The sequence below is a fragment of the Narcine bancroftii genome, chromosome 2, assembly GCF_036971445.1.
Source record: "Narcine bancroftii isolate sNarBan1 chromosome 2, sNarBan1.hap1, whole genome shotgun sequence".
Classification (NCBI taxonomy): domain Eukaryota; kingdom Metazoa; phylum Chordata; class Chondrichthyes; order Torpediniformes; family Narcinidae; genus Narcine; species Narcine bancroftii.
The window spans coordinates 197,071,194-197,091,651 of NC_091470.1; the positions used below are offsets into that span (position 1 = coordinate 197,071,194).

The 20,458-nt window shown below is 48.2% G+C and overlaps 1 protein-coding gene across 2 annotated transcripts in view; it reads left to right on the forward strand.

Annotated features, from left to right (window-relative positions):
- Positions 1–12,454: 12,454 nt before the first annotated feature.
- Positions 12,455–20,458, forward strand: part of trappc14 (trafficking protein particle complex subunit 14) — a 38,422-nt gene continuing 30,418 nt past the window's right edge. Inside the window, exons 1-2 of one of the 2 annotated variants that reach the window (XM_069919947.1) lie at positions 12,455–12,503; positions 16,523–16,618. In XM_069919947.1, coding sequence (XP_069776048.1) covers positions 12,471–12,503; positions 16,523–16,618 — 129 coding nt within the window. In that variant the 5' untranslated portion in view covers positions 12,455–12,470. Of the gene's footprint in view, positions 12,504–12,588; positions 13,080–16,522; positions 16,619–20,458 lie in introns of those variants that run through there. The other variant, XM_069919946.1, reaches the window with a different exon arrangement.

The window sequence follows — 20,458 nt, forward strand, 5'->3', positions numbered from 1 at the left end:
AGTGCCGTGTTGGGAAGAGCATCAGGTTTGAAGGGTTCACAGAGAGACAAATCTGGACACAAGTGTTACAATCACACGTAACTTTTATTAACACACGGGAAACAAACAGCAGAATGTTAAACGGTACTCGATCACAATTTCACTTACGCGATAATATAGACATTCACTTCGGACTTCGGTTGATCTCTGACATCAGTAAACATAGACTCGACCAGCTCAACACATTACAAACAGGGTCTCTTACATGCACCCGGTTCCCTGGTGAACCTATTGCAGGACTAAAGGCCCAGCTTCAGTGTGGTGCACACCTTACCCGCAACACTTCCAGCGACGCCCACAGTAGCGACCTGGCATGAAATGTGCCCAGGGCTTGGACAACGGGGCAGAGAGAAAGAATGTGGTGTGTGTCGGTGTTATATACAGTGCTAATTGTGCTTATCATCAATAATGACCCTGGGCAATTTAAATTAGCCAAGGGCAAGGTGTGCACTAATGGGTGGCCGGAGTCCAACCTTGATTGACAAGTCATGCATCTTCCGAATAAGTTTCAGGTGGGGAGGACACGTGACCACCCTCGATAGGCACATTCCAGACAGGCAGGGCAGCCTCGTTTCCTCCACACACAACAGTCACGCATCATCCACAGAGAGTAAAGTGGCCCTTCATTAGGTATAAAAAAAACTCCACCTTTTTATTCTGGCACTGGAACCTCCCCGTACCCTGCTAACCCTGACCAGAAATGACTCCAGGATCACCCTGGGCGGTATGGTTAGCACAACGCTGTTATGGCGCCAGCAATCGGCACCAGAGTTCGAATCCCACGCTGTCTGTAAGGAGTCTGTACGTTCTCTCCCATGTCTGTCTGAGTTTTCTCCTGGGGGGGGCAACAACTCCGGTTTCTTCCCACCCTTCAAAAACATACTGGGGGCTGTAGGTTCATTGGGTGTAAATTGGGCGGCATGGACTGGTGGGCCGAAATGGCCTGTGCGTCTAAATTTTAAATTTAAAGAGGTCATCATACCTTGGTTATGTATCTTTATATTTGATATATAAAGCACACTGTTTGACCTGCTGAGTTTTGTGCATTTACCTTAGGTCTACAGAAGAACTGAGGGAGGTATGTTCCTCACACAGCTGGTGAGCCGCTGGAGAGGTGATGAAGGCAAAAAAGATGATTAATTCTTGAGGCATTTGCTCAAGTAGGGCACAAGGGATATGGAATTAGGACAGAAAGGAGCTTCTATCCTCAAGGACCCTCACTCTCCTTATCACTGCTGCCATCAGGAAAAGGTTACAGGGACCTGAAGATGAACGCCCTCAGACATCCGAATGGACCATAAACCATAGACACCACCTCGCTTTCTCTTCTTTTGGACTAATTTATTTACCAAAAAAATAATTTATGGCAATATTTGATGTTGCTGCAAACAGCAAATTTTGTGACATCCTCATGACATTAAATTCTGATGCTGGTCTTCATTAGTCGGGGGATGGAGTTCAAGAGTCGTGAGATGGGAGGGTGATTTATACAGACGAATAGATGAAAATGACTGGAAGTAATTATGTAAGGAAAATATGATGAAAATCATTAATGGTTCTATATAATTTTTTTACATCAAATACATTTAAACTTCTCAAAAAATTTTTAAAATTTGAATCCAACATTGTCAGATTTATGTTTTAGATGTGATCAGGAAGTTTTTTCATTATACTTGGGAGTGTTCTAAAGTAAAATCTTTCTGGTTAGAGCAGTGGGTCTCAATCTTTTTCTTTCCACTCACATCCCACTAAGTATTCCCTATGCCTCTGTGATTAGTAAGGGGTTGCTTAAGGTGGGATGTGGGCGCAAAGAAAAATGTTTCAAAACCACTGTTTTAATCAGCCCTCATTGACTCATTATTTGCACCGTTTCAGAGCTCCAAAGGAAATGACAATTTTTCTCCAGCAAAATGTTTCAGTAACAATTGGGTCCAGAGCAGTGATTCTCTACATTCTCTTCCCACTCACATCCCACCTTAAGCAACCCCTGACTATTCACAGAGCACCAATAGCCTAGGGACTACTTAAGGTGGGATGTGAGTGGAAAGAAAAAGGTTGAGAACCATTGGGTTAGAAGTTAAAAAATTTTTGGAGAAAATATTAAGGGTTAAACTCACACAGGATCCGATGCTATTTTTGTTGAATAATATAAAAGTGGTTAGTTCTAAATTACGATGAACTTGGTATCAAATTGAATTTTTACGATTGCCTTTAGTTGTTTCTGGGAAGTATATAGCCATTACTTAGAAATCAGATGCGGATTTAGGGATGGAGAGGCACGGAAATGCGTTCTTGTAATCCACTGAGAAAATAACAAAATTTACATACAAAATACCATTTTTTCTTGAAAATTTGGAGCCCATATTTATGGAATGTTGGTTTGAAGGTGTAAGGGACTCTTTGAGGCCCATCCCATTGGTAACCCTTAACTCCATCATTATTTGTATTGAGAATAATAAATCTTTTTGGCATTCTCTGTTTCTTTTTTTTCTTTTCTTTCTTTATTTAGTTAGGATTGGTGGGTGGGGGGTTGGGAGGGAAGGGGGGGGAAATGAGGGTTTTTAAAAATATATATGCTTTATTTTTTATATACCTTTATTGAATATTTATGTATGGATGTGGTTTTAAAATTCTTAAATAAAATGTAAAACAAAAGAGTTGTGAGATAATGGTGCAGCTCGAATGTCACCGAAGGCGCTCGTAAACTTCCACAGATGGTTTCCTTTTCATCAGTGTTCACTCAGTGTGACAGAGTATTTAGAGGTATTTTGGAAAGGATTATTAGAACAGGTTGCACACAAACATTTTAAAACACAGAATATTTGTAGAACTTTTGCAGAGTGCTTTTTGCAAAAAGAGCAACAAAGTTGCAGCATACAGCTTGCCTGAGAGAGCATGTAATTTTTGCAGGGAGAGAGAACAGTTTTGCTCTCAGAGAGAGAGGGTGTGAAACAGAGAGAAAGGATACAGAAATCAGTTCCAGAAGGACAAAGCTGGCAAACTTTTGGAGGATTGCCTGGTCAAAGGTGAAAGAAGGAGGATCATCTTGAGAACCCTGAAGGGGGCAAGTTTTGTCAGCAAGACTGATTAAACAGGAATCAGATGCGGATGTCCTGGAACAAAAAGGAATCTCTCTCTGAAGACCAACAAGAACCCTCCTGAGTGGTAACTCAGTAACACCTTTAAGCACCAAAGCCTTTGGTGCTTTGTTAATGCTAACTTCTGTGCACAGTACAAGAATTGCCTGCAACCAGTGAGATTGGACTGTGATGCAAATAACTTTTCTAAGCTTAAATACACATTACACACACCTGTGCTTAATATTAAAGGGGGGATTAAGCAGGATAGGTAGGTTAAGTAAGAAGGTTAAGTTTAATTCTGTTTTATTGTTCAAATATAATTAAAAACTCCTTTTGTTTAAGTAACCTTGTGTTGTGGTACATATCTATGCTGCTGGTTTTTGGGGTCCTGTGGACTCCGTAACATCAGGAAAAGGGCACCGAGTTGGAGGAAGTAAGGAAAACAAGCAGTGAGATTATGGGACTACAGATTAAAGAGGAGGAGGTGCTTGCTGCCTTAAAGCAAATAAGGGTGGATAAATCCTTCAGGCCTCATAAGATATTCCCTCGGACCTTGAGGGAGATGAGCATAGAAATTGACGGCAGAAATATTTAAAAAGGCCTTAGCCATGGGTGAGGTGCCGGAGGATTGGAGGGGAGCTCACGTTGTTCTGTTTAAAATAGGGTCCAAAAGTAACCCTAGAAATTATAGGCCGGTGAGCCTGATGTCAGTAGTAGATAAATTATTGGAAGGTGCTTGAAGAGATCGGATATACAATTATTTTGATAACCATGGACTGATTAAGGATAGTCAACATGGCTTTGTACATGGTAGGTCATGTTTAACCAACCAATAAGTCACCCAATTCCGGCTGAAGGTCGAGCACCCCAATCCCCGGGGACGAGCTCCATTCAGGGTAAAAGCAGTCGGTGTCCCAGTTAAGGGCGGCCCAGTGGAAATGGCACAAAGGGCTTCCTATCCCGGGACGCTGCCCAGCCGATTCACCGGGATGCCAGTGGGAAAAAATCTTCTGGATATTTATGATTCAGGCCTTATTGTCATTGCATCTTTGCGTTCGGTAATTTCAGGTATATTGTTGGAGTTATTTTTTTGAAACCAAATATTTACTGTGTATGGCTGGAGCAAGAATTTTGGTGCATTTATTCTTGTGTGGTTGATAATAAAACTATTATTACCAGTAAAGGGATGTTTTGAGAGGAGTTCTCCTTTGGTCACGTGAAAATAATTATTATTTAGTCGAAGTAAGGGCGGGATGAGATAAAAAGTCAAAACCACAATGTGGCTCTTTGAATTGTGTCCTTTCAACACACACTGGAGTACTTGGTGATCCTCGCTGAAAGATGGCGTTAGAAGATGCCGCACAGTCACGATTTCATCAGGTTGTGACCAGATCTAGACTCTGGATCAGTGGAAAGTCCCGGTAAAGGATAATTTTCATGTAAAGTTGGAGGATCCAACACTGGACAACAAATTTTTTCAAAAGGTTTGCTTTCTGAAAAAAATTAATTGGGGATTCTGATTGACAACTTCAAGCAGAACACGAAGATTATTTCAGATTTTCTGTATCACATAAAAAGTTGGAGGAACATTAAATTAACTTTGATTGAATTTACCACGTTTAATCACATAATGACGCTGACACTTTGCGTTAGTTCAAATGACCTAAAAATGTTTTGCTGCTGATTTTCTTCTGAACTTAGCATCTGATGCCTCTTGTGTCAGTGTCCAACAAGTTGGCCTGCATCATAGGATTCCAGTTACCCTTTTCCACGGTTGCAATGTCCTGGTGAAACCTTTCACTGCGTTCGTCACTGACGGCATCGAGATCAGCTGCGAGGACGTCCAAAGGCGTATGCGGGAAATGAATTTTCAAAGACATGTTACCCTTCACAGTTTTGTCTGTTTGAAGTCGACTTAAAGTATGCTAGGAAATCCCAAAAAATTGGTTACATCTCAAAAGAGACCGTATGTGATAGAAAAATTTGAATGTGATTTTCGTGATCAGCAGCCCAAAATCCATAAAGTACACCCAAAAGTGTTCAGGAAGAAAAAATTTCATTGTCCAGTGGAATGAGAGAAAAGATAAATTCATTTCAAGCAAGGGTTCATTCAGGAGCCTGATGCCTGTGGGGAAGAAACTGTCTGGGATTGAGTCGTCTGTGAGAGAGATTTGGTCATCTGGGACTGTACTCACTGGAATTTAGAAGGGAAGATCTTATAGAAATGTATAAAATTATGAAAGGCATAGATAAGAAAAAGGTAGGCAAGTTGTTCCCTTTGGTGGGGGAGAGCAGAACTAGGGGACATTGCCTCAAGGTCCAGGGAAGTAGATTTAGGACGGAGATGAGGAGGAACTGCTTTTCTCAAAGGGTGGAACTTGCTGCTCATTGAAGCAGTGGAGGCGACCTCAGTAAATATATTTAAGATGAGATTGGATTGATTATTACATAGTAGGGGAATTAAGAGATATGGGGAAAAGGCAGGTCAGTGAAGATGATTGGCCTGCCGAGACAATTGGTATTGTGTTGAGATATGTTTGGGGTTCATAAGGAAATGAGTCCAGGCGCAAGGAATGGATAACTAAAGGGTTTATTAACACCAAAACAAACAGGCTGGCTACCCCAGTCACAGAGAGGCAGATCAGGGGCCTTTAACAGCACAAAGCAAAGCAACTAGCAATTTACAAGCAATTGGAACCTAAACCCAGCAGCATAATCCAATCAGAAGCAGTTCTGGGAGAGAGGAGGGTGGGGCGGGGTGGGGGGAAACGCAACCAGCTTCCAATCCCAGAATACACCTGTACTATGGAGGATACCTTAATGTGGGCTCCCGTATCCCTGATCATTGGGAGCCCAGCTACAATACCAGTATCGGCCATGTCTACAGCGATACACTGGTTTGCTTAAAGGGTTGCGAGCCCCTTACTTGCAACCACATGGCAAAGAGGAAGTGAAATGGAGGTCTGCAGGGGTTGTGAGGTATGGGGCTGGCTGGTGGGAGTGCGTGCTGTGGCTGGTGGGCTCACACCTGATTGGCAGGCTGGAGAGGCTGGGCGGTGCCTCGATGTTAATGGACAGCTTCAGGCGTAACAGGAAATGGTTACTGTCTATCCAACAATTGGGTTTGTGGATCTTAGGTAGGAGGTTAAAACGGGCGGTGCGGGGATGGGATGCAATAGGGTGGGAGGCCATGCCAGGGAGGTGACTGGAAGGGATGGTCAAGTCAAGTCAAGTTTATTATCATCCGATTGCACAAGTTTCTTTTTTCTTTGGCTTGGCTTCGCGGACGAAGATTTATGGAGGGGGTAAAAGTCCACGTCAGCTGCAGGCTCGTTTGTGGCTGACAAGTCCGATGCGGGACAGGCAGACACGGTTGCAGCGGCTGCAGGGGAAAATTGGTTGGTTGGGGTTGGGTGTTGGGTTTTTCCTCCTTTGCCTTTTGTCAGTGAGGTGGGCTCTGCGGTCTTCTTCAAAGGAGGTTGCTGCCCGCCAAACTGTGAGGCGCCAAGATGCACGGTTTGAGGCGATATCAGCCCACTGGCGGTGGTCAATGTGGCAGGCACCAAGAGATTTCTTTAGGCAGTCCTTGTACCTTTTCTTTGCTGCACCTCTGTCACGGTGGCCAGTGGAGAGCTCGCCATATAACACGATCTTGGGAAGGCGATGGTCCTCCATTCTGGAGACGTGACCCATCCAGCGCAGCTGGATCTTCAGCAGCGTGGACTCGGGGACATTGCCTCAAGGTCCAGGGAAGTAGATTTAGGACGGAGATGAGGAGGAACTGCTTTTCTCAAAGGGTGGAACTTGCTGCTCATTGAAGCAGTGGAGGCGACCTCAGTAAATATATTTAAGATGAGTACTTCGACGTTAGGGATGAAAGCGCTCCAATGAATGTTGAGGATGGAGCGGAGACAACGCTGGTGGAAGCGTTCTAGGAGCCGTAGGTGATGCCGGTAGAGGACCCATGATTCGGAGCCGAACAGGACTGTGGGTATGACAACGGCTCTGTATACGCTTATCTTTGTGAGGTTTTTCAGTTGGTTGTTTTTCCAGACTCTTTTGTGTAGTCTTCCAAAGGCGCTATTTGCCTTGGCGAGTCTGTTGTCTATCTCATTGTCGATCCTTGCATCTGATGAAATGGTGCAGCCGAGATAGGTAAACTGGTTGACCGTTTTGAGTTTTGTGTGCCCGATGGAGATGTGGGGGGGCTGGTAGTCATGGTGGGGAGCTGGCTGATGGAGGACCTCAGTTTTCTTCAGGCTGACTTCCAGGCCAAACATTTTGGCAGTTTCCGCAAAGCAGGACGTCAAGCGCTGAAGAGCTGGCTCTGAATGGGCAACTAAAGCGGCATCATCTGCAAAGAGTAGTTCACGGACAAGTTTCTCTTGTGTCTTGGTGTGAGCTTGCAGGCGCCTCAGATTGAAGAGACTGCCATCCGTGCGGTACCGGATGTAAACAGCGTCTTCATTGTTGGGGTCTTTCATGGCTTGGTTCAGCATCATGCTGAAGAAGATTGAAAAGAGGGTTGGTGCGAGAACACAGCCTTGCTTCACGCCATTGTTAATGGAGAAGGGTTCAGAGAGCTCATTGCTGTATCTGACCCGACCTTGTTGGTTTTCGTGCAGTTGGATAATCATGTTGAGGAACTTTGGGGGACATCCGATGCGCTCTAGTATTTGTCAAAGCCCTTTCCTGCTCACGGTGTCGAAGGCTTTGGTGAGGTCAACAAAGGTGATGTAGAGTCCTTTGTTTTGTTCTCTGCACTTTTCTTGGAGCTGTCTGAGGTCAAAGACCATGTCAGTAGTTCCTCTGTTTGCGCGAAACCCGCACTGTGATTCTGGGAGAATATTCTTGGCGACACTAGGTATTATTCTATTTAGTAGAATCCTAGCGAAGATTTTGCCTGCAATGGAGAGCAACGTGATTCCCCTGTAGTTTGAGCAGTCTGATTTCTCGCCTTTGTTTTTGTACAGGGTGATGATGGTGGCATCACGAAGATCCTGAGGCAGATTTCCTTGGTCCCAACAAAGCTTGAAAAACTCATGCAGTTTGGCATGCAGAGTTTTGCCACCAGCCTTCCAGACCTCTGGGGGGATTCCATCCATACCTGCTGCTTTGCCACTTTTCAGTTGTTCGATTGCCTTATATGTCTCATCCAGGGTGAGGACCTCATCCAGCTCTAGCCTTAGGGGCTGTTGAGGGAGCTGAAGCAGGGCGGAATCTTGGAGTGAGCGGTTGGCACTGAAGAGAGATTGGAAGTGTTCTGACCATCGGTTGAGGATGGAGATCTTGTCGCTGAGGAGGACTTTGCCGTCTGAGCTGCGCAGCGGGCTTTGGACTTGGGGTGAGGGGCCGTACACAGCCTTTAGAGCCTCGTAGAAACCCCTGAAGTCGCCAATGTCCGTGCTGAGCTGGGTTCGTTTGGCGAGGCTAGTCCACCACTCATTTTGGATCTCCCGGAGTTTGCGCTGAAGATGGCTGCATGCGCGACGGAAGGCTTGTTTCTTCTCTGGACAGGACGGCTTTGTAAGGTGAGCCTGGTGGGCAGCTCGCTTCTTTGCCAGCAGCTCCTGGATTTCCTGGCTGTTTTCGTCAAACCAGTCCTTGTTTTTCCTGGAGGAGAAGCCCAGTACCTCTTCAGTGGATTGCAATATGGTAGTCTTCAACTGATCCCAGAGGGTTTCAGGGGACGGGTCCGTGAGGCGGGTTGCATCGTCAAGCTTTCCTTTGAGGTTTGCCTGGAAGTTTCCTCTCGCTTCGTCTGACTGCAGGTTTCCAACATTGAACCTCTTTCTAGGGGCTTTACTGTTCCTGGGCTTTGGCTTGAAGTGAAGGTTGAGCTTGCAGCGAACCAGCCGGTGGTCAGTGTGGCATTCCGCGCTAGGCATGACCCTGGTGTGGAGCACATCTCGTTTGTCACTTTCTCGCACCAGGATGTAGTTCAGGAGGTGCCAGTGTTTGGATCGGGGATGCATCCAGGTGGTCTTAAGGCTGTCCCTCTGCTGAAAAAGGGTGTTTGTAATGACAAGCCGCTGTTCTGCGCAGAGCTCCAACAGGAGGCGCCCATTGTCGTTGCACTTGCCGACGCCATGCTTGCCCAGGATTCCTGGCCAGGTTTCTGAGTCTTTGCCGACACGAGCGTTGAAGTCGCCCAGGATGACAACCTTGTCGGCTGTAGGGGTGCGTTGGATGAGGTTGCGCAGGTCGGAGTAGAACTTGTCCTTTTCTGCTGGTTCCGCCTGGAGGGTTGGAGCATAGGGTTGATGCGACGCTTGTTTTGAAGGGGGAGTCGCATGGACATGATTCAGTCCGAGAGGCCTGTCGGAAGGTTTTCGAGTTTGGAGGCAATGAAGCTCTTGACCATGAAGCCTACGCCTGATGAAACCACGTTCTCCGGTTGTCAGTGCAAACTTGCAGATACACAACCAGACATAACACAAATGCAGACTAACAAGCCTTTCAGGTCTACTGTCAGAGTACATACATTACGTCACATACACCCCAAGATTCCATTTCCTGTGGGTACGGCAGAATTATCACCAACTAGTAGTGCCAAAAAAACTGCACACAGCATACACATGAAAACAAATAAAAGAACTGTAAACAGATAACAAATGTAAACAAACTGACTGCAATACAGAGAATAAAAAAGAAAATCAAAAAATTACACAAATAAGAGTCCTTGATTGAGTTTGTTGTTGAAGAGTCTGATGGAGGAGGGGTAACAGCTGTTCCTGAACCTGCTGGTGTGAGACTTGTGGCCCCAAGACCTCTTTCCTGATGGCAGCAACGAGAACAGAGCGTGTGCTGGGTGGGGTGGGATCCTTGATGATCGCTGCTGCTCTCCGACAGTAGTGTTCCCTGTCAATGTTCTTGATGGTGGGGGAAGGCTTTGCCTGTGATGTCCTGCGCTGTGTCCACTACATTTTGGACAGCTTTTCATTCGGGGGTATTAGTGCCCCCTGTACCAGACCGTAATGCAGCTGGTCAGCACACTTTCCACCTCACCTCTGTAGAAACTTGCCAGGGTTTCCTGTGTTGCACCAAATCTCCGCAAACTCCCAAGGAAGTAGAGACGCTGACATGCTTTCTTCACAATGCCATCAGTGTGTTGGATCCAGAAATGATAGTGACTCCCAAGAACTTAAATTTGCTCACCCTCTCCCCTCTGGTCCCCCAGTGATCACCAGATCGTACACTTTTCTTTCCTGAAGTGATATTTCATCCATCCAAATAAATATTGTTTTGTACTTATGTCTTGGAGGATGAGTATGGGCAGTTCCTTTGGTCGTTCAGCGTTCTCACTGCCCGTGGGAAGAAGCTGCTCCTCGGCCTGGTGGTGCTGGCTCTGATCCTCCTGGATCTCTTCCTCTGACGGGAGCCGCTGAAAGATGTTGTGTGTGGAAGTGGAAGGGGGTCCTGAATGATTTTGCGCACCCTCTTCCGACAATGATCCCAGTAGATTACGTCGATGGTGGGGAGGGAGAGAGACTCCAGTGATCCTCTCCACTGCTCTGAAGTTGGGTTTGAGTCTTTGTGGGGTCCTGTTGGAGGGGCAGGTAACAGGAAATTAAAAACACTCCGAAATGCTGGAGGAACTCAGCTAGCTTTCCAGCGTCTATAGGAGACAAAGATAGATTGCCGATGTTTCAGGCCTGAGGCCTTCTTCAAGGAATATGAAGGGCTCAGGCCTGAAACATCAGCAATCTATCTTTGTCTTATGGGCGCTGGAAACCAGCATTTCGGTGTGTTTTTACTACAGTCACAGCGTTTGCAGAATTTCATGTCTCACGAATAAAGAGGAGTTGTCTATTACTGGCGTCACTGGGGAGGTGCAGACCACACTGGGTTATACCATCGGTGGGTGGTGGGGAGGGGGTGACACAAAGATCACTGTCTATGAAATTTTTGAGCAGTGTTTCAGCAGAAATTTATTATTTTTTTATTTTAAAAATCCCTTTAGTTTGTTATAACAAAAACATTTTACGTCAGCCCCGCCAACATGTATCAATGTCCCTACGAGGCTAAAACTCGATGCTCATTTACTTTTTGAACCTTCTACTGTGTTCTGGTCAGAGTTGTTGATATGACCCGATGACAATGACGCTTCGAATCACGTGGCTCCGTTTGCACGCACCCATCAGCAAGCGCTGTTGTTTTTGTTGCTGCCAGCCTTTTCAAAGTCGCTGCTTTTGTCAAATGTTCTGGTGTTTTAGCAACAATATTGTGGTCATTAGTATTTTTCAACCGAGATCGATAACTTTTTTTGAGAATGAAGTCATTATTTTCTTGCCAAATTTTCACTTTAATGACATGAAACGATGTAAATGTAAAGATATTTAGGCTGTGCGCATGATACTGTAATTTAAAGGTGTAATTTTAATTTTGCTGATTGTTTATCTCACTACCATCGCCATTAACATTCAATTAACTACGGGAAACTTTAGTGCAAAAATCATTACTAAGGATTCTGTATGATCTGGTATGGGAGGAAGTCCATGGGTGGCAGGGAGGTAGGGACACCAATGCTAGTGACGCCACTGGGTGTTTGAGAGTTGCCACCTACAGAAGGTGGAGAGAGGAGGAGAGGGAAAGATGGGATCATGTGGCAGGTGGCGCAAATGGTGGAGGAGGATGTGTTGGACACGAAGGCTGGTGGGGGGGGGGGGTGGTAGGTGTGTGCAGAGGGAGGAAACATTGCAATGGGATGAATTGCAGTGGGAATGGCCAGAGATGTCGAGGCTCTTTTCCTCTAATTGTCAAGGGCAACCCACTGGTGTAGGTGCTACGCAAAAAAGAGGTTAAGGCACTCCTTCCGTCCGAAAGCCTGCAGGTCACCCTTGGGCAAAGTATAGGACCGTTTAGCCTCCCAATCAGGGTCACATGAAGCCGTGGATTGCAGATGGTGGATGGATTTTACAAGCAGATTCTACAAATTGGAATTTACAGATCAATTTCCTGCATTACCCGGCAACGGGAAACCACTTCTGTATTTTTCCCCTTGTATAACGTCGACTACGGTCTCAGCCGAAGGAAAAGGTGCAACGACTACAATTTGGAGGGTGAGAGATCGTGATGGATGGAGAGGCATGGTCGCCCACTTAGAATGGCATGGCACCTGAATGCATGAACCCACCTGAACAGGTAGAGAGACAGGGGCCGGGCATCACCAACGTTGATTGACAGACGGCCTGGAGCGGGGCGGGATCTGTCCAGGTGCTCCCCACCCACCGTTGCCAGGCGAACCAGTGTTGATTGACAGGACGCAGGTCCGTGAGGGGCAGGGGGGAAGGGCGGACTGTGCTGATTGGCGTCCCCGGCCCCGGCCCACCCCATCTAAGCGGCGCGAGGATGCGATTGACAGCACGCCGGCCCAGTCAGAAGGTCGGGCCGGCGGTTGCCGGGAGACCAGGGGGGGAAGGCGGGTGTGATGGGCAGCCGAGGGGCGGGTGCGGCGCGAGGATGCGTTTGACAGCACGCCGGTCCAGTCAGGAGATCGGGCCGGCGGTTGCCGAGCGAACGGGGGGGTGGACAGGTTTGATGGGCAGCCGAGGGGCGGGTGCGGCGCCAATGGAGTCGCAGTGCGAGTACCTGATGTACTTCCCCTGCGGCCCGGTGGCCGATTACAGCCGGTACCGGAGCCTGCCCCGCCGCGGGCACCTCTACCTGGGCGAGACCGTGCGCTTCGTGCTGGTGGTGCGGTGCCGGGCGGCGGCCGACGACGGCGGGGGAGCGGCGAGCAAGGCCTGGCGCCGCCTGGCCTCCTCCCTGTCGGCGCTGGCCAGCGTGTGCCCGGGCGTCCGGCACGGCGACCACCCCCCCGCGGCCGGGGAGCCGGGGCCCGGCTCAGGCCAAGGGCGGCCCGACGAATGCGAGCCCGAGGAGCGGGGATTCCGAGAGTGCCAGGCCCTGCTGACGCACAGCGCGGGCCGCTGGCAGGGCGCCGGCTGCAAGGGGCAGGTGGGTGCCGGGAGCGGTGGGGGGGGGGGGGGGTGGGGGGGGGCAGAGGGAGTAAGGGGAAGGGGCAAGGGTGAGCTTGGGAGATGAGGGTTGGGGGGGGTGAAAGGGCAGGGCAGGAGGGGAGGGGGTCAAGGAGGTGAGGGCGAGAGGGGGCAAGCAGGTGAGGGGACAGGCCGGTGAGGGGGCAAGCCGGTGAGGGGGCAAGCCGGTGAGGGGGCAAGCCGGTGAGGGGGCAAGCGGGTGAGGGGGCAAGCGGGTGAGGGGGCAAGCGGGTGAGGGGGCAAGCGGGTGAGGGGGCAAGCGGGTGAGGGGGCAAGCGGGTGAGGGGGCAAGCGGGTGAGGGGGCAAGCGGGTGAGGGGGCAAGCGGGTGAGGGGGCAAGCGGGTGAGGGGGCAAGCGGGAGAGGGGGCAAGCGGGTGAGGGGGGAAGCGGGGACAGGTGGGTGGGGATGCGGGGGACAGGTGGGTGGGGATGCGGGGGACAGGTGGGTGGGGATGCGGGGGACAGGTGGGTGGGGATGCGGGGGACAGGTGGGTGGGGATGCGGGGGACAGGTGGGTGGGGATGCGGGGGACAGGTGGGTGGGGATGCGGGGGACAGGTGGGTGGGGATGCGGGGGACAGGTGGGTGGGGATGCGGGGGACAGGTGGGTGGGATGCGGGGGACAGGTGGGTGGGGATGCGGGGGACAGGTGGGTGGGGATGCGGGGGACAGGTGGGTGGGGATGCGGGGGACAGGGGTGTGGAGTGAGGGAGGAGGAACGGGGGGGATGGGAGGGGTAGATCATGAACACAAATGGAACAGAGTCAGGGCCTGTTCCCAACTATGCATCACTGCATAGGCCAAAGCTAACATGGTTTCATGGTTGACAAACCTACTGTATTGTGAATCCATAAGATATAGGAGCAGAAATATGCCATTCAGTCCATTGCAAATACTCTCCCCTTGCCCCCAGAATCCTACTCCCCACTGCCCAGCCTTCTCCCCATAACCTTTGATGCCCTAGATAAACAAGCACCTGTCTATCAATGCCTTAAATGCACCCAATGACCCGGCCTCCACCGCCACCTGTGGCAGCACATTCCACACATTCACCACCCTCTGGCTGAAGAAATTCCTCCACATCTCTGTTCTAAGCAGCCGCCCTGTAATCCTAACGTAAACTATTTATTTACCTCTTCTGTCATCTCGTCTCTCATTATCATTTCTCCAGCCTCCACTACCTCCCTTTTTCTCTAGCCTGCTTGTCACTACTTCAAAGAATGGAATATAAGAGCAGGGATGTGATGTTGAGGCTTTATAAGGCGCTGGTGAGATTTCACGGAGCATTGTGAGCAGTTTTGGGCTCCTAATTAAAGGAAGGACGTTGGAGAGTGTTCGGAGAAGGTTCACAGGGATGATTCTGGGAATGAAAGGGTAAACACGGACACTCAGCGACTCTGAAGGGATTCTTTTTTTCCTGTTGGGGCACTGGGCAGTGCTCACTTTGGCTCTTTTTTGTGGCAGACTAAAGGAAATTTCATGTTGCATCACGTTTTCTGACTTATTACATGACAATAAAAGAAACAAACACACGGGGAATAAAGGAATATGGACATTTATGCAGGTAGTAGGGACTTGGTTTGATTGGGCATCTTGTACAGCACAGGCTTGGTGGGCCGAAGGGCCTGTTGCGCTCAGCATCAGCAAAACCAAGGAGATAATTGTGGACTTCAGGAGGGAGTCAGGGGAACACGACCCAGTCCTCATCAAGGGCTCAGCAGCGGAGAGGGTCAAGAACTTCAAATTCCAGGCGGGGGGGGGGATGGGGGGAGGGTCAACATCTCCGAGGATCTGTCCTAGAGTTTCCATGTTGATGCAATCCCGAAGAAGGCTCGCCGGCGGCTATACTTTGTGAGGTGTCTGAGGAGACTCGGTACATCACCAAAGACTCGTAAACTTCTACAGGTGTGCCATGGAGAGCATTCTGGTTGGTTGCATCATTGCCTGGTACGGAGGCGACAAGAATAAACTCCGGCCTGTGACATCGCAGCCACCAGTCAAGGACATCTATCCTCTATCCTAAAAGACTTCTACCACCCAGGCCACACCTTCTTCACTCTGCTACCATCAGGGATAAGGTCTGGGACCCTAAAGACAAGCACTCAACGGCACAAGGACACCTTCTTCCCCTCCACCATGAGATTCCTGAATGATCAATGATCCAAAGACGCTGCCTTACTTTTCATGCAATATTATTGTTACTGTATTTACTGTAAGATGGTTATAATATGATCTATTGCACTAATGATGCTGCCACAAAACACGGAATGTTGTGACTTGTTCATGACAAATCCTGATTCTGCACGGTGAGCTAACAAAGCATATTCCTCCAGCTTCCATCAGATGGTTTACGAGCCTCACCTTTCACCAGTGCATTTGCCTGAGGTGGGGATTTAGTAGAGGATTATCAAATTTGTGAGAGTGTCAGTCCCTGATTTGTTTGCAAAGGAAGGAAGCCAGCGAACACGGTGGTGGGGGGGAGAGGTGGTAGTGGAAGCAGGTTTACTGTCATGAGCGTGTGTCCCATGTTTTGTCTCCGCACAGTTGTGCGTTACTGGTGCAAAATTTGCAGTTCCTTAAATAAGAATCTGTTTCTGTGCAACGTGCAAACTCCGCTCAGTCAGCACCAGAAGTCAGGATTGAACCTGCAAGGTCTCACCCAATCACGGGGAGTGCACATTTTCACCCTGGAGCTGCTGCCTCGATACACACAGTGGGGGAAAAAAGGAAGTCGTGTGGTGCAAGGCACTGTCCAATGAGTTTTGATTTTAATTTGGACGTACAGCGCAGTAGCAGGCCCTTCCAGCCCACGAGCCTGTGCCACCCAATCAACCTACAAGCCCCCCAGCCCCTGGTGGGAGGAAATCAGAGCCCCCCAGGGATAACCCATGCCGACATGGGGAGAACCTCTTACAGACGGTGTGTGATTCAAACCCCAGTCCCGATCGCTGGTGGAGTGTGCCATCCTGTGTTTTACCTGCCTGAGTTGTGCTACCCTGCTCATTCAGAGTCACTTACAGTCAGGGCGAACAAAAGAGAGTCTCTATCTCTCCCCCCACCCCCCAAAGTCTCCGAGTGTCTGTAGATTCGCTTCAGCAGCCTCAGTCCTTGAAGAAGCTTTTTATATCTATCTTTGATATTATTTGCTGCTGTACTTTCATACTTCCATCTTTTCCTTCCTTATGAGCTTTTAAGTCACCTTCTGTAAGTTTTTAACAACTTCCCAGTCCTCCATCTACTCACTAATTTTTGCTTCCTTGTCTGCCCTCTCTTTTGCTTTCACGTTGACTTTGACACAACTTCCACATTGAGATGTATTTAATACTGCTTTGCCACAAGCCGTTGCACTCTTGAACAAGCCATGTCAGGGGTATCTCAGAGTTTCCTCTCTGTTTTTTCCAGACCACGGTGGAGGAACCGATCATTTACAACGATGAAGTTATTTTCCCGCTCTCTGTCGCTCTGGACAAGCTCCCAGTTGGCACCATCAAAGCAAAGGTGAGCGGCGGATAACGGAGAGGCTGCAAGAATTGTGCAATTTAGTTTGCCACTGACTGGATCCCTCCCCTGCAGTAACCCATCCCAGTGGAGCCCAGGGTGCAGGTTGAAGTTTAAGCAACTTCCCCACCCACCTGTCCCCGCTTCCCCACCCACCTGTCCCCGCTTCCCCACCCACCTGTCCCCACTTCCCCACCCACCTGTCCCCGCTTCCCCACCCACCTGTCCCCTGCATCCCCACCCACCCAAGTGCTCAGTAGGTCAGGCCGCATCCCTGGAAAGGAATGGACATTTCAGGGATTGGAAGAGAAAAGGATGAGGGAATGAAAGGAAATATTTCAAACTCAAGATTGATTTTCAGACCATAAGACCTAAGAGCAGAAATATTCAGCCCATCAAGTCTGTCCCGCTCCTCTGCGCGACCTTCTCCCCTTAACCTTTGATGCCCTGGCTAAACAAGAACCTATCAATCTCTGTCTTAAATACACTCAATGGCGTAGCCACCACAACCCCCTGTGGCAACAAATTCCACAGATTCACCCCCCTCTGGCAGAAGAAATACCTCTGCGTCACTGTTCTGAGCGGACACCCTTCAGTCCTGAAGTTGTGCACTCTTGTTCCAGACTCTCCCACCATGAGGAAACAACCTCTCTACATCTACTCTGTCAATGCCTTTCATCGTTCCAAATCTCTCAATGAGATCCCCCCCCCCCCCTCATTCTCCTCAATTCTGATGAGTTCAGGTCAAGAGATGTCAAAACACGCCTTTCATTCCCAGAATCATCCTCGTGAATTTCCTTTCAACCCTCTCAATCTTTTTCTTAAACGAGGATCCCAAAACTGCTCACAATACTCCAAGTGAGGTTCACCAGTGACTTGTAAAGCCTCAAGGCACGATTGGGGTTCGGATCGCTCACTGTCTGTCTGTAAGGACTTTGTGACTTTGTACACTCTCCCCGTGTCTGGGTGGGCTTTCCCCGGGGACTCCGTTCAAAATGTGCCAGTGACACAGGTAAAATGGGTTGTAAATTGGACGGCACGGACTCGTGGGCCAAAATAGCCTGTATGTCTAACTTTAAAAATCACATCCCTGCTCTTGTATTGAATTTCCTCTTGAAATGAACGCCAGGATCGCATTCACCTTCTTCACCCCCGACTCAACATGCAAGTTTACCTTCAGTCTATTTTGCACGAGGACTCCCAGGTCCCTTTGTCTTTAGGTATTTTCAGTTTACTCCACATTTTTAAACAAATAGTCTGCCCGTTTATTCTTTTCTACTTACGACATTATATTTCATTTGCCACTTGCTGCTAATCTAATTCTTTCTGTAGCCTCCCTGTTTCCTCAACACTACCCGCTCCTCCATCTACCCTTGAATCATCTGCAAACTTGTGTATCCCAAAGATTAATAGACAACCTAAAAGAAGTGGCCCCCAACCCCAATCCCTTGTCTACTCTCACCTCACTTTATTTCTTTATATATTTCAAGATTCAGTGTATTGTCATAGTAATAAAACAGTGTCCTATTACATGAAATTCTTTGCCTGCTGCAAGGCAGGCAGATTCGCAACCAGCAGGAATTGCCTAAGCGCCTCTTACAGTCAGGGCGAACAAAAGAGAGTCTCTATCTCTCCCCCCCACCCCCCAAAGTCTCCGAGTGTCTGTAGATTCGCTTCAGCAGCCTCAGTCCTTGAAGAAGCTTTTTATATCTATCTTTGATATTATTTGCTGCTCTACTTTCATACTTCCATCTTTTCCTTCCTTATGAGCTTTTTAGTCACCTTCTGTAAGTTTTTAACAACTTCCCAGTCCTCCATCTACTCACTAATTTTTGCTTTCTTGTCTGCCCTCTCTTTTGCTTTCACGTTGACTTTGACTTCCCTCGTCAGCCACGTTTGTGACATTTTTCTTTTCGAATACAGTGTATTTCCTCTTTTTTTTGGACTGTTTACCCTGCAACTTCCCTTTTTCTCCCTCCTGTACAATAGTATGTCCTTCCAATCTACTTTGGCTGTTCCTCTCTTGTTCCACTGTCATTCACTTTACTCCACTTTCTCTTTGCTAAATATCAAATTGAACTCGATAATTTGGTGATCACTGCCCCCTAATGGTTCCTCTACTCTCAGCTCTCTCTCACCAACACTGGTGCCCACAACCCCAAATGCAGGGCAGCTGATCCCCTCTTGGGTCATCAACAAGCTTCTCTAAAAAAAACTATCCTGTAGGCTTTCTACAAATTCTCTCTCTTGAGATCAAGTTCCAACCAGGATCTTTACATGATAGAGGAATTAGGAGATATGGGGAGAAGGCAGGTAGGTGGAGTTAGGTCATAAATTAGATCAGCCTTGATCGTATTGAATGGCTCGATGGGCCATTTTTGGCCTACTCCTGTTCCTACTTCCTATGTTCCTATTTTACTTCCTGTGGACTTTTCGGGCCTGCACCCTCCTTTAGGAGTCTCCTTTTGCTTTCTACGGATGCTACGTGACCTGCTGAGTTTCCCCAGCGCGTTTGTGCATTGCACTTGACCTCAGCCTTTGCAGACTTTGTTTTAAAAAACTCCGTTGGGCTAAATTAAGTTTGTTTGTTGTCCCAAGATGCCGTAAAAAAGTTTGTTTTGTCAAGAGACCAGTTGACATGGTGCACATCCTGTAACAAGACATGTACATCCTCTAGCAAGGCACGTTGCAGAGTTACTGAGAGCGATAACTTGGTATGGCACAACGACAGCATAATTTTACTCTTTTTGGGGACCATTCAGGAGCCTGATAACAGCAGGAAAGAAAGTGTCCTTGAATCTGGCGAATCTTCTTCCCAACGGGAGGGGGCTGAAGAGAGTGTGGCCAGGGTGGGATGAGTTTTGTAATACTTTGATTGCTTTTCCAAGCCAATGGGAGTTAGATGGAGTCAAGGGAGAATTGGGTATCTTTCATTCTCTGTGCTACATTAAATGGCCACCTCGTCTTCCACCAGTATTGTTCTGCGCACATTTGGATATGGATGTTGGGCTTATGATTCCATATTTTTCTCCATGTTGCCATCAATTCCTTCCAAGGAAGAGGGTGTCGAATTGCTTGTTGACAAGATAACCTCTACGTACTGGGGAGGTATTTTAAAGTTAAATTACACTTTTTATTCTATCTAGGCACTTTCCACCCAAACAGCAGTAACATAAACTTCTCCCATTTCTGTTAACCCCCTCCCCTGTGTCTCTTTCCCTCATCCCGTCTCCTTCAGTTCTGCTCCCCCTGCCATTTCTCTTATCCGAGAGCTATTGAAGTTCTTGACCCTCTCCACTACTGAGCCCTCAATGAGGACTGGGTCGTGTTCCCCTGACTTCCTTTTGAAGCCCACAATCATCTCCTTGGTTTTGCCAGTGTTGAGTGCGAGACTGTTGTCGTTACACCATTCAACGAACTGATCTATCTCCCTCCTGTACAATTCCTCATTGTCGTTTGTGATTCTGCCGCCAACTATGGTGTCCTCGGCAAACTTGTGGATGGCATTGGAATTGTGCCTGGCCACACAGCCGTGGGTGTATAACGAGTGGAGCAGTGGGGTGTGCCTGTGTTGATGATCAGTGAGGAGGTGACATTTCCAATTCCAGTGGTTCTTAACCTTTTTTCTTTCCACTCGCGTCCCACCTTAAACAATCCCTTACTAATTGCAGAGCACCGATGGCATAGCGATTACTTAAAATGGTATGTGAGTGGAAGGAAAAAGGTTGAGAACCATTGCCCTAAACCATATAACCATATAACAATTTACAGTACGGAAACAGGCCATATCGGCCCTTCTAGTCTGCACCAATTTAGTTGAAACTCCACTAGTCCCACCAA